The sequence below is a fragment of the Eulemur rufifrons genome, chromosome 19 (genome assembly GCF_041146395.1).
Source record: "Eulemur rufifrons isolate Redbay chromosome 19, OSU_ERuf_1, whole genome shotgun sequence".
Taxonomy (NCBI): domain Eukaryota; kingdom Metazoa; phylum Chordata; class Mammalia; order Primates; family Lemuridae; genus Eulemur; species Eulemur rufifrons.
In genome coordinates this window covers 59699560-59713491 of record NC_091001.1, presented here as the reverse complement: position 1 = coordinate 59713491, position 13932 = coordinate 59699560, and the positions used below count along the sequence as shown (strand labels likewise).

The 13932-nt window shown below is 50.8% G+C and overlaps 1 protein-coding gene across 14 annotated transcripts in view; it reads left to right on the top strand.

Moving 5' to 3' along the window:
* The window catches only part of DYSF (dysferlin), a 206107-nt gene that overhangs the window by 12991 nt on the left and 179184 nt on the right, over positions 1–13932 (top strand). For all 14 annotated transcript variants that reach the window (XM_069494675.1, XM_069494670.1, XM_069494673.1 and 11 more), the window contains exons 2-3: positions 12525–12580; positions 13453–13544. In XM_069494675.1, the coding sequence (XP_069350776.1) occupies positions 12525–12580; positions 13453–13544 (148 nt within the window). The remainder of the gene's footprint in view (positions 1–12524; positions 12581–13452; positions 13545–13932) is intronic.

Below are 13932 nucleotides of genomic sequence, written 5' to 3'. Positions count from 1 at the left end.
CTGAGCTGCTGTCCTCCCCAGATCTCCGTATTCCTTCTTTGCGGTGCTTTACTGTTTATTTACACTGATGAGCCCCCTGGAAAACTGAAATACTGTATAATAGAATGTAACCTCTCCAAGTGTTCAAAATCTATTGTCTTTCAAAGCCCAGCTGCAATGCCACCTTCCCCAGGAAGGCACCCAGGATCTCCCTGGCTATCATTAGTCTCTCCTCTCTGGACGCAGCACACCTCATTAGGGACTAGCACGCTCACCCAGCCAGCTTCTGCTCAGGATGCAGCTCCATACTTAGGATATCAGGATTCCTTGAGCAGAGGGACCTGTCGTATTTATTTATCAGGATGTCCCCGTACTGGGCACAAGTAGGTGCTCTCTATTGTTTGTGCCCTTTCTGGCCCAGCTTCTAGCCATGCTCCAGAGGTGTCTGGGAGCTTCACTGAGTCTGGGATATGGTCCTTTCACTTGGAGAATGTGCTCGAGAAATGGATTCTTAGATCCCATGTGTAGAGGTTCTGATCCAGCCAGTCTGGAAGATGACCCAGGACTCAGCATTTAACAAATACTTGATGCAGGTTATTTTGGAACTACACCTTGACAAAAACTGGTCAGAGATGTGGTGACAGGTGAAATTAATGTGCTCCCCCACCAAAAGCATGCACAGTGCAGTTTGGGGCTGAGCTGATGCTTAGGGAGGGACGCCATCAGAACCAGTCTTGGAACTGAGAGGGCATCTAGACTTCGGTACTCCACTCTGGCTCACATCGGAATTGTGTGGGGAGCTTTAAAGAAGACCATTGCCAACCTCTCTGTCCTCTTTTCTTGTGAAGCTAAATCTTTGAGGGTGGGGCCCAGGCATAGGTGTTTCTGACATATCTCCACGTGTTTTGGATGTGCAGTCAGAGTTGAGAAGCACTGAGCCCAACCCCCTCATGGCACAGAGGGGACAGTGGTGTGGCCTGCTTGCAGAGAAGCCAGCCTGTACTGCGTGCTGGGCTCCTGCATGCAGCCCCACATGTATGGGCCTGGGTTGGCTCTGCTTTCCTTGCAGTTGTTCCCTGGGCATTCCAGCCTCGGATGTAATTTCAGGACCTGCCTCCCAAAATAGACTATGAGCTCTACAGGCTGGACTCTCAGGGTGCTGTTTTGGCTTCCCAGTCTGAGGACCTCAGGGCAGAGGCTGTGAATGACTACTGCTCATTCTTTTGTTTTTGTATTGATTGATTAATTAGTTAGCCAACAATCCTGTTAGTAACTGGGCCACAGTAGATATTTTTGACTGACCATTTGTGTGAATGAGCAGCTTTATTTCTTGCAGCATTTAATAATCTGTACTTCTCTTCTGCCCTGCCCGCTTTCTATCTGGTGTTATTAATATCCCTCTATTCATGCTTTTAGTTCATTGAACCAATGTTTTATTGACTACCTACTATGTGCTCAGTGTGTTCTAGATGCTGGAGATGCATCTAAGAATAAAATCAGATCCTTGTTGCTTTGGAGCTCAAATGTTTTACTTCCTTGAAGGGCGGATCTGTGATGTCCCCCACTGGGTGAATTTCTGTCCTGCTTCACCAGCCAGGAACACAGAAATCACTACTGACCCTTCCTTCTCCCTCAGCCCCTGAGGTGTCTCTTCCTCCCCTTGTTTCTTCAGCCTCCCCTCTCCTCCTCTTCTCCCCTTCCCTTATCTCCTGGAGTCTCTAGATTTTGGGCAGGAGCCTGGGAGACCTTGTAGAACCATCCAAAGGAGGTCTCCTGTCCTCAGGAAACACTCCTGACCTACCTGTATCGGGCAGGTGGGCTGTAGGGGCACTGGACTCTCTGAACCTGGCTTTTTAAACGTTAAAAGTGACTTAAAACCTTGAAAATAGCTTTCTGTTTTCTTTTTATAAATCTAATCTGTACTCATTATAAAAAAATGACAAATTACAGAAAGACACGAGGCAAAAGTAAAAATGGCCCCGAATCCTGCCACCTTAAATTAACCTGTCAACAATTTGACATATTTCCTCCAAGATTCTTTTTTCCCTTTTTTTAAAGAAACATTTTTAGTTACGAAATTTAACACACAAGTAAAATATGTAAAATATAAATGAATGATTTAATGCAGTAGTTTTCAACTGGGGGCATTTTTGTCCCTCAGGGGACATGGCAATGTCTGGACACATTTCTGTTTGCTACCACTAGTGGGGGTGGGGGTGGGGGGTGGCGATGGGGGAGTGACACTGACATCTAGTGGGTAGAGGCCAGGATGATGCTAAACACCCTACAATCCACAGGACAGTCCCCCACCCAACACTCACAACAAAGATTTATTCGGCCCAAAATACTAATAGTGCCAAAGTTGAGAAACCCTACTTTAGTAAATAAATTCTGATGTAATATCACCCAGGGCAAGAACCTTAGAACCTTGTCTGTTCCACTCTTCCACCTGAAGTCTCCAAACCGCTTGCCTTCCTCTCCAGAGGTAATACCATCCCAGATTTCCCCCCCCCAAATGTTTGCATACTTGTACTTTTGCTCAAAAATAAACCAGAGGCATTTTTCTATACTAGTAAATATTCTTCTATACAATCTTTTAAAATGTCTGCGTGGTAGTTTTTTATGTGGATGTACCATAATTAATTTACTCAGCCCTCTATTGATGCATATTTAGGTTATATCACATTTTCTATATTTATATCCAATGCTTTAAATTGTGCTGTCACTGTGAGGAATATCCTCGTGACGAAATCTTTGCCCACATATTTAATTATTTCCTTTGGGTAATCACCAGGAGAGGAATTGCTGTGTCAGAGGTTATGACGTGCTTAAGGCTTTGCCGCATTTCCGAAATTGCTCTTCTGAAAGTCTGTACCAACTTTACTCTCCCACTGGTCAACTGTGAGAGCTTCTTTTCTTTTTTTTTAAAATAATGTGTACAAATTTTTGGGGTACATGTGAAATTTTGTTACATGTATATAATTCATAGTGATCAATTAAGGTATTTAGGGTGTCCTTTTCCCAAGTACGATATCTTTTTGTTTAACTACAGTCACCCTACTCTGCTATCAAACACTGAATTAATTCCTGCTATCTAACTGTATGATTTTTTTTTTTTTTTTTTTTGAGACAGGGTCTCACTCTGTCACCCAGGCTGGAGTGCAGCGACACAATCATAGCTTACTGCCATCTCAAAGTCTTGGGCTCAAGAGATCCTTCTGCCTTAGCCTCCCGAGTAGCTAGGGCTCCAGGCATGCACCACATGCCTGGCTCATTTTTAAATTTTTTATAGAAATGGGGTCTTGCTATGTGGCCCAGGCTTGTCTTGTACTCCTGGCCTAAAGCAATCCTCCCCCCTTAGCCTCCCAAAGTGCTGGGATTACAGATGTGAGACACAATCTGGGGCTTATCTAACCGTATGTTTGCACCTTTTAACCCACTTCTCTCCATCCTTTCTTCTCCCCCCGTCCCCCTTCCCAGTCTCTGTTTTCTATCTTTCCTCTCTCTACCTCCATGTGATCATATTTTTTAGCTGAGGGCTTATTTTCTTATAATTCTGCTAACACAAAGCATTATCATGCAAAGCTTAGACAATTTCTTAAGGTTCAAATAGTATTTGTGACATTTCATTGCTATTACCTCTTAGTATCTATTCTTACTGAATTACTTTTTAATTTGCTCATTTTGCAGGAGATGTTTGTCTTTTTCTTAATTAGTTGCAAGTACCCTTTATATATTGAGGATATGAATGTATTTGTCATAGGTCTTTCCAACATCTTCACCTGTTCTTTTTGTTTAATTGACAAGTAAAAATTGTATATAAATATCTTCCCCAGTCCTAACTGGCCTTGGAGTTTAAAGCCCACCCCTTTCAGAGTGCCTTGCACCATGGCCCACTGCCCTTCCTGGCCACTTCTTTCCCAGACTGGGGTTCCAGCTGGGGTTTAGAAAGAGGGGTTTGGGGATGCTGGAGGCAAGGGGAGGAACAGTGCTCTGCTGATGATGGGGGAGAGGGCCGCCCAGTTCTTGGGGTGCTCAGGCTTGAGTACACAGATGGCGGTACCAGGGCGATCAGTCTGCCTGTCCTTTTTGTTAGGGGGTATTTGTGCACCCTAAAGCGAAAGTAAAGAAGAATTCCCTTCAGTGGAAGCCAAGGCTGTCTTTTCTCCCTGCACTTGCTGCTGCCTTTCGGTTGTCGGCTGACACTTTAATTCCTATGAGTTTCTTGTCTTATGGGTATTCTAATGGGGGTGGCAGAGAGTGCCTCGCACAAAGCAGGCCCTCAATAAGTATTTGTGGAGTGAACGAAAGGCTGCATCAAGGCTGCCTGTAGGACCTGAAGCCCCCTGCTGCTTCTGAGAGTAAGTCCTGTCATCCAGCTCAGGAGCAGAAGCAGCGTATGTGTGTGTGTGTGTGTGTGTGTGTGTGTCTCTCTCTCTCTCTCTCTCTCTCTGGGAGTCCAGAAAACCCCATATCCCCTCCTCTCCCCATTCCCTCTCTAGGTGAATGGCACCAGCAGCCACCCATGTGCCGCTGTCAGAACCTGGGAGACATCCTCTGCTCCTACCTTCCCCATTCCCCAACCCGACGCTGGCCAGCAAACCCCAGCACTGCCACCTGCGTCCTCCCCGTCTCCCACCTGGACTTTATTTTTCTTAAATTGTGGTAAATACACATAACGTAAAGTTGACCGTCTTAACCATTTCTGAGTGTTCAGCTCAGTGGCAGGGAGTAAATTGCAACCATCACCACCATCGGCCACAGAGCCCTTTACATCTTGCAAAACTGAAACTCTACCCATTAAACGGTAACTCCCTATTCCCCGTCCCCCAACCCCTGTAAGCACCCTTCCACTTTCTGTCTCTAACATTTTGACTACACTAGGTATCTCATGTGAGTGGAATCATATCGTGTTTGCCTTTTTGTGACTCAAGTCACTCGGTCTGGGGGAACACCCAGGGCTTCATCGTGATTCTCACAGATGCCTTCTGGTCCCTGATTCTGCAGAGCAGTCTGGAGAGACGGCATGGTCATGTCCCCTCACCCCGAGCATGAGCCCTGAGCTCTGCCGTATCATTATAACTATCAAATCTGTTAAATTACTCACATAGAGCCACATCTCTCAAGGCCAAAACGAGTTATCAGGGCCAGGACAAGTCTAAATCCATGATGAGGAACTGTTTTCTGAACTGTTTCCTAATTATCAATGTATCTTCCCTTTTCTTGGTGTCTGTAAATCACGTGATTGTGCTGGGTTAACGTTTCGTTTCTTTCTTCTTTTGGGGGCAAGCAACTATTGGTGACCCCTACCTTAACATCCTCCAGAGGGCCCCAGAGTTGGTCCTTCTATCCAGGTCTTAGTAAAATCTCAATGAGGACTTTTGTTCTCCTTACCTTCGGGGAAGGTAGGAAGTGGAAAATTATTAAAAGACGTTTAGCACAGGGCTTGGCACACAGATGCTGCTCAATTAATGAAGCCAGGATCACCAGGAAGTGAGTTTCTGAGTTCCCAACTCGAGAGGCTGCAGATGGAATTTTTGAGGTTACTCCTGCAGGTCACAGGAAGTTGATCTGTGATAGAGGAGAGGGAAGTGGACACCTAGCTTGCATCTCATGTCCCCTCAAAACCCTATGCAGTAGACACTCTTGTTGTTATCAATTTATTGCTGAGGGAGCAAGGCCTAGAAAGGTTATGAGCCTTCCCTGAGGTCACATAGTGGTGGCTGTGATTTGAATGACTCCAAAGCCACGTGTCTAACCCCTGCTGGAGCCACACTGATGTGCCAACAAGAGGATTCAAAGTGGTTCAGCCAGGGCAGGCCTGGACCAGCATTGAGAAGGTAACTGGTGCCTCTTCCAGGACACCCCCCCACGCTGTGCCTTCCTCCTCCCCATCCACTGACACCCAGGACACCCCCCCCACGCTGTGCCTTCCTCCTCCCCATCCACTGACACCCAGGACACCCCCCCACGCTGTGCCTTCCTCCTCCCCATCCACTGACACCCAGGACACCCCCCCACTGTGCCTTCCTCCTCCCCATCCACTGACACCCAGGACACCCCCCCACGCTGTGCCTTCATCCTCCGCATCCATTGACACCCAGGACACCTCCCCCACGCTGTGCCTCCCTTCATCCTCCCCATCTACTGACACCCAGGACACCCCCCCACGCTGTGCCTTCATCCTCCCCATCCACTGACACCCAGGACACCCCCCCATGCTGTGCCTTCATCCTCCCCATCCACTGACACCCAGGACACCTCCCCACGCTGTGCCTTCATCCTCCCCATCCACTGACACCCAGGACACCCCCCCACGCTGTGCCTTCCTCCTCCCCATCCACTGACACCCAGGACACCCCCCCACGCTGTGCCTTCATCTCCCCATCCACTGACACCCAGGACACCCCCCCACGCTGTGCCTCCCTTCATCCTCCCCATCCACTGACACCCAGGACACCCCCCCCCGTGCCTTCATCCTCCCCATCCACTGACACCCAGGACACCCCCCCACGCTGTGCCTTCCTCCTCCCCATCCACTGACACCCAGGACACCCCCGCACGCTGTGCCTTCCTCCTCCCCATCCACTGACACCCAGGACACCCCCCCACGCTGTGCCTTCATCCTCCCCATCCACTGACACCCAGGACACCCCCGCACGCTGTGCCTCCCTTCATCCTCCCCATCCACTGACACCCAGGACCCCCCCCCCCCGTGCCTTCATCCTCCCCATCCACTGACACCCAGGACACCCCCCCACGCTGTGCCTTCCTCCTCCCCATCCACTGACACCCAGGACACCCCCCCATGCTGTGCCTTCCTCCTCCCCATCCACTGACACCCAGGACACCCCCGCACGCTGTGCCTCCCTTCATCCTCCCCATCCACTGACACCCAGGACACCCCCCCATGCTGTGCCTTCCTCCTCCCCATCCACTGACACCCAGGACACCCCCGCACGCTGTGCCTCCCTTCATCCTCCCCATCCACTGACACCCAGGACACCCCCCCATGCTGTGCCTTCCTCCTCCCCATCCACTGACACCCAGGACACCCCCGCACGCTGTGCCTCCCTTCATCCTCCCCATCCACTGACACCCAGGACCCCCCCCCCGTGCCTTCATCCTCCCCATCCACTGACACCCAGGACACCCCCCCACGCTGTGCCTTCCTCCTCCCCATCCACTGACACCCAGGACACCCCCCCATGCTGTGCCTTCCTCCTCCCCATCCACTGACACCCAGGACACCCCCGCACGCTGTGCCTCCCTTCATCCTCCCCATCCACTGACACCCAGGACACCCCCCCATGCTGTGCCTTCCTCCTCCCCATCCACTGACACCCAGGACACCCCCGCACGCTGTGCCTCCCTTCATCCTCCCCATCCACTGACACCCAGGACACCCCCCCACGCTGTGTCTTCCTCCTCCCCATCCACTGACACCCAGGACACCCCCCCATGCTGTGCCTTCCTCCTCCCCATCCACTGACACCCAGGACACCCCCCCACGCTGTGCCTTCCTCCTCCCCATCCACTGACACCCAGGACACCCCCGCACGCTGTGCCTCCCTTCATCCTCCCCATCCACTGACACCCAGGACCCCCCCCCCCCGTGCCTTCATCCTCCCCATCCACTGACACCCAGGACACCCCCCCACGCTGTGCCTTCCTCCTCCCCATCCACTGACACCCAGGACACCCCCCCATGCTGTGCCTTCATCCTCCCCATCCACTGACACCCAGGACACCTCCCCACGCTGTGCCTTCATCCTCCCCATCCACTGACACCCAGGACACCCCCCCACGCTGTGTCTTCCTCCTCCCCATCCACTGACACCCAGGACACCCCCCCATGCTGTGCCTTCCTCCTCCCCATCCACTGACACCCAGGACACCCCCCCCACGCTGTGCCTTCCTCCTCCCCATCCACTGACACCCAGGACACCCCCCCACACTGTGCCTCCCTTCATCCTCCCCATCCACTGACACCCAGGACACCTCCCCACGCTGTGCCTTCATCCTCCCCATCCACTGACACCCAGGACACCCCCCCACGCTGTGTCTTCCTCCTCCCCATCCACTGACACCCAGGACACCCCCCCATGCTGTGCCTTCCTCCTCCCCATCCACTGACACCCAGGACACCCCCCCACGCTGTGCCTTCCTCCTCCCCATCCACTGACACCCAGGACACCCCCCCACGCTGTGCCTTCCTCCTCCCCATCCACTGACACCCAGGACACCTCCCCCACGCTGTGCCTTCATCTCCCCATCCACTGACACCCAGGACACCTCCCCACGCTGTGCCTTCATCCTCCGCATCTACTGACACCCAGGACACCCCCCCCGTGCCTTCCTCCTCCCCATCTACTGACACCCAGGACACCCCCCACGCTATGCCTTCCTCCTCCTCATCCACTGACACCCAGGACACCCCCTCCGTGCCTTCCTCCTCCCCATCTACTGACACCCAGGACACCCCCCATGCTATGCCTTCCTCCTCCCCATCCACTGACACCCAGGACACCCCCCCACGCTGTGCCTTCCTCCTCCCCATACACTGACACCCAGGACACCCCCCCATGCTGTGCCTTCATCCTCCCCATCTACTGACACCCAGGACATCCCCCCACACTGTGCCTTCCTCCTCCCCATCCACTGACACAAGCCATACCATGAATGAAGTCTGTGGTGTTCCCTGAGATCAGTGCTTCTATTTTCTGGTGAGGATGTGAACTTGCAGCTGACCTGGGAAAGATAAGGACCCATTCACTCAGCACCTAATTACCGGGCACCTCACTGTAGACTGGGGTTACTGACATGAGCAGGGCCTGGTGTCTGCCCTCTGAAACTCACAGCCCAGTTCGGGAGACAGACTAGAAGCACACTGTCATCCTGCTGTCCAGTACATGCGGTCACAGCTTTCTCAGGGATCACCAAAGAAAGAACAGCCATCTCTGTCTGGGGGAATCAGGGAGAGCTTACCAGAGGAGGGCCAGCTGAGCAGGGCATTGAAGAATAGGTAGGAGTTCACTAGATGCATCAGAGTGGGGCACAGAGGGGAGGGCAGGGGAAGTGAATTCACATTTAGTGAGCATGCCGTGTGCCAGGCACTTCACACATACTATCTCATTTAATTTTCACAACAACCCCTTGTACGGCAGGTATTATGACCTTACGGATGAGGAAACTGAGGCTGAGATGTTAAATGTATTTCTTAAGAGGTTCTTACAGTGTGGTGCATGGACCTCGGGGGAATCCTCTAGACGCTTTGAGCAGGTCAGAAAGGTCAAAACTATCTCCACAACACAAAGAGGCTACTGCTTTATCACTGTGTTGACATTCTCACTGTTGGTACAGCAGCAGTGGAAGGTAATACTACTGGTGCCTTAACACTAATCAAGGCCTTGGCACCAAATCGTATTTGTCATGGTATTTTTTAGATCTCATGCACTCACAGTTAAAAAAAAAAAAAAAGCTGGTTTCATTTAAGAACGTCCTTGATGAAACAGTACAATTATTAATTTTAATCCTCGAGTACATGTGTTTATAATATTTTGTGTGACGAAATGGGAAGTAGGTTTAGAGCACTTTTGCTACACATCAAAAATTGGTGATTGTCACCAGGAAAAGCACATGAGCCACTGCTTGAATGACAAGCCGAACTAGCCACTTTTTTTTTTTTTTTCATGAATTACTGTTTTTACTTGAAAGAATGACTGATGAACTGTGGTTATTCAGACCTGGGCGTTTGGCAGATAATTTCTTAAAAGTGAATGAGTGAGCCTGCCGCTTCAAGGAAAATGGCTGATATTTACCATCTGTTGCCAGTCATAAAATTTGAGCTTTCAAGCAAAAATTGGAATTTTAGAAAACACATATCTTCCAGCTTCCCAGCACCTTTTCTGATGAGATTGATGGCGATGTTAATGAATGTGATTTCTTTTGTATTGTATAATGAAATGTGTCAACATTTGGAAGATCTACGTAATTCATTGAATAAAAATTTTCCAAATGACCAATGTAGGTGTTACAGAATCATACATGTGTAAAGATCCATTCAATGTGGATTTTAAGGTAACAGAGTGCAGTGTTCATTGATCTAGTTTCAGGTTTCACATTGTTGAGTTTTGATGTAGTATCAATGAAGTATATTCACAATTATTTGAAAGTTTATTAAAATACACCTCCCTTTCCAACTACATATCTGGTTGGATTTTCCTCATAGACATCAACCAAAATGAGACATCTCAACAGTTTGAATGCAGAAGTAGGGAGGATAATCTAGCCAGGCATTAAAGAGCTTTGCAAAAATCTAAAACAGTGTCAGTTTTCTTTTTCCCTTGTTTTGGAAGTTATAGGTGTTTTTTTTTTTTAATAGCAATGTCACTTATGTTAACATTTATTGGGCTTATTGTTGTTATTTTTAAATTAACTGCTAAATATTTTTAAATGCCTCAGTTATAATTTCTAATGTGGTAAAAATCGATAGATATAAGCCACCTGAATAACAGCTCTTTGGGGTCCTCAATGATTTTTAAGAGTGACATCCTGTGACCAAAAAGTTTGAACTGTTGCCCTAAGGAATCACAAAACATAAGTGTTCCATTGTAGTCTGTGATTCCAAAGTCCGTGATCTTTTCCTGCATCAATGATTTGCAACTGCGAGTGAGCGAGGGTTGGGAGCTCACCCTCTCCCCTGGGGGAGGTTTGTCAGAATCTCTGAGGGGACCCAGTAGGCTGAGCAACCGTTTTCAAAACAGCTTGACTCTTCCTGAGCCCCTCACCGCCTCCCTCCCTCAGACAGCCCTTTCCCCCTGACTTACCTCTGTGCTTGCTCTCTGTTGCTTCTCTTCTCCAAATCTGTCCACACCCTTTGCCCGTGTCCCGACCCCGCTTCACTTCCCTCTGCTTCTCCAGGCTCTGACATGGCAGGGTGGGACTGACCCTGCAGAAGGCCACCTCTCAGGCTGGATGAGCACTGACTCGGGGCTCCTGGGAGACGTTGCTAGAAGTTCTCAAGGCTTTCCTGGTGCAGGCAAGACTCTCTGAAAGCTGAGCTGTCCAGGCTTCTCAGTGGAGAGTCTTGCACAGGTCGGGTGGAGCAGGGTGACCTTTAAGATCCAACCCAAATACAAATTTTGTGTCAGGCTGAATGCTTTCAATCGGCTGTTGAGAGCCCAGTCATCTCTGTTCCTGATGCTTACTGGAAAAGTCGGACATGTTTAGCACTTTTTATGCCCCTCTTAATGCAAAACACTGCAGGGCAAAACTTCATTAGATGCCTCCCCTTCTTTGGGGCTCTCAATACTCTTTTCCTCTAATGGTCAATACGACTTCATGGGAAGATGGGTCTCCAGCCCTGCTGGACTTAGTGGGACCCTCCTCACTCTGACCTGTCAGTCCACTTGGTGGCCCCTTGAGGAGGGAGGCCAGGAGCTCTGTCCAAACTCCTTGTTTTGTGGATTACCCAGAGAGACGAATGCACTTGCTGGCCCAGTGAAGGACCAGCGGCTGCAAGCCAGGCCCTTCTTCCCAGCCCTGGGTTCTTTTATGAAAACGATCTCCCCACTCAGAGTCACAGAGCCTGCACTAAAAGGCAGTCTCCCCCCGCAGCCCCTTGGCCACCTTCCCCTCAAGGCTCCCCTGCCCCACGGCACTGGGGAGAGGTGTTGACTGCTTTGTGCCCACTGCTCCAGAGGAAGTGCTTCAGCTGGGTGTCGTGTGGGACACTGAGGGTCAGGTCTTAGCCATCACAGTGTTAGTTCTTCTTATTGTCTACCCCAGAGCCATTCGGCGTCCCTCAGCCAGCCCTCGCCAGTCAGGCAGACCCCTGCAAGGCCTCGAGGGGAAGGTGGATTTTGCTTTCATGGAGGTAAAATTCATGTGCCATAAAATCCACCACTTTGACCACTTAAAAGTGTACAGTTTAGATGGGTTTTAAGTTGCAATGTTGTACAGCCATCATCACTGTCTAATTCCAGAATATTTTTTATCACCCCAAAAAGAAACTCCACACCCATTAATCGATCAGTTCCCATTCCCATCTGCCCCCTGCCTCAGCCCCTGGAAACCATTAATCTGCTTCTGTCTCTATGGATTTGTCTACGCTGAACACTTCTTAGAAAGGAAATCATATAGTCTGTAGAGATGGGTGTTCTTCAAAAGAAAAATGAAATATTTTCTAGGAAGACTGTTCATTTTTAGAATCAGAAAATTTACAATTAAAAACCTTTATTTAAAAAGTCAGGAATAACAATAACACACACATTAAGGAGAGTCAGCCTGAGTATTTTCTTTGATTAATAAAAACATCTTTCTGATTGGTGCCCTGATTCCTGGTCCCAGAGCCGAGAGAAGGTGTGCGATTGGCATTGGGCCTTCACCGCGGGCTGGTGGGATTCTCAGGGAATCCGTTGGGTTGGTTTTATGAGATTTCCTTTGGCGGCCAAGCAGAAGTGTTGGTCTCAGAAGCTGAACTTGACTCAGCGGACGGGGCAGGGTGTGATGTGTCTTTCCACTCTCCCTTTTGTCTCTCGTAGGGGTGAAGAAGAGAACCAAAGTCATCAAGAACAGCGTGAACCCCGTGTGGAATGAGGTCTGTGAGGTTTTCATTCTCCCCCTTTTCTCCCTCCCTGCTGTCATGGACTCTGCAGGGACAAGTTAGGGGCTCGGGAGAAGGTGGCTTTCTCAGTGGTGTACTTGAGTGGGGAGGGGCTGGAGGTCCAGAGTGCCAACTAGGTCCTCCTGGATCCAGGCACCTGGGAGGAGGGTTGGTGGCCTGGCCTGCCAGCTAAATGGAGAGGAGTGAGATATTTTTGGTCTCTGTTTCTCCTTGGGGCTCTCTTGCCTGTCTCCCTCACACAGGCCGTTCTCCCTGCCCAAAGTCCACCTCCTCCCCACAGCCCTCCTCCACCAACCAGGTCCTCCTCTGGCTCCTGCTGCATATAGGGCTTCCGGTGGTCCTTTGCAAGCCCTGGCTGCCTTGCATGCATGGGGTCGGGATGCACAAGGAAGCCTTTGCCCTGGGGCAGGTCGTGGGGCTCTGGCTGGGCCTACCAACATGGGTAGGTAGCACCCAACATGGTACGAACTCATGCTGCCCACCAGGGGCCTGGCTTCTGGACCAGCACAATGATCTTGGTCCCTGAGAACCTTGCAGGGTCACCTGGCATTTTCCCAGCCCTGTTCCTGGCCTGGCTGTGGCAGGGGCTGGGGGGATTGGAATTGAGTTGGAAGAGGGGGCCGTGAGAATCTGCCCTCCTTCTCTCTTTTGCTGCTTTTAGGTCTGTCACCTCTGAAGCTCTGGAGCTCTAGTATTCTCCATCCATCCATCCATCCATCCACCCACCCATGCTCTAGAGTCATTCGTGGAAGCTTGCTCAGTGTCCTGGGGGCATGAGGGTAAACCAGCTGCAGTCTCTTCTCCTGGAGCCACAGGTTAATATGCCTTTTCTCCTTTTCTTTCAGGGCTTTGAGTGGGACCTCAAGGGTGTCCCCCTGGACCAGGGCTCTGAGCTTCATGTGGTGGTCAAAGACCACGAGACGATGGGGAGGAACAGGTGAGGTGGGCTGGGGGCTCCAGGGCTTGAAGGTGCAGTGGGATTGTGGTGGATGTAGACTGCAGAACCCATGCCCCAGAGGGCTGGGGTTTCAACTCAGCATTTACTGAGGACTGCCTTTCTGGCCTGGTGGTAGGTGCTGGGAGAATCCTGGCTGCGGCCCCAGGAACTTGGCTGTGGGTAAAGCTGAGCTGCCCAGGCTGCAGGGCAGGGAAGATGGGCTAGAATCAGGTGTCCGTGCACCTGCACAGACAGTGTGTGCCCCAGGGAGCAGGAAGGCTCTCTGCCCGCTGCCGCAGCCCAGAGGCTCCCGGGGGCGGGCTCTCTCTCCTTGCCCAGTGCGGGCTGGTGAGGGCAGCCGCACCCTCCAGGAGGCAGGCAGGCAAAG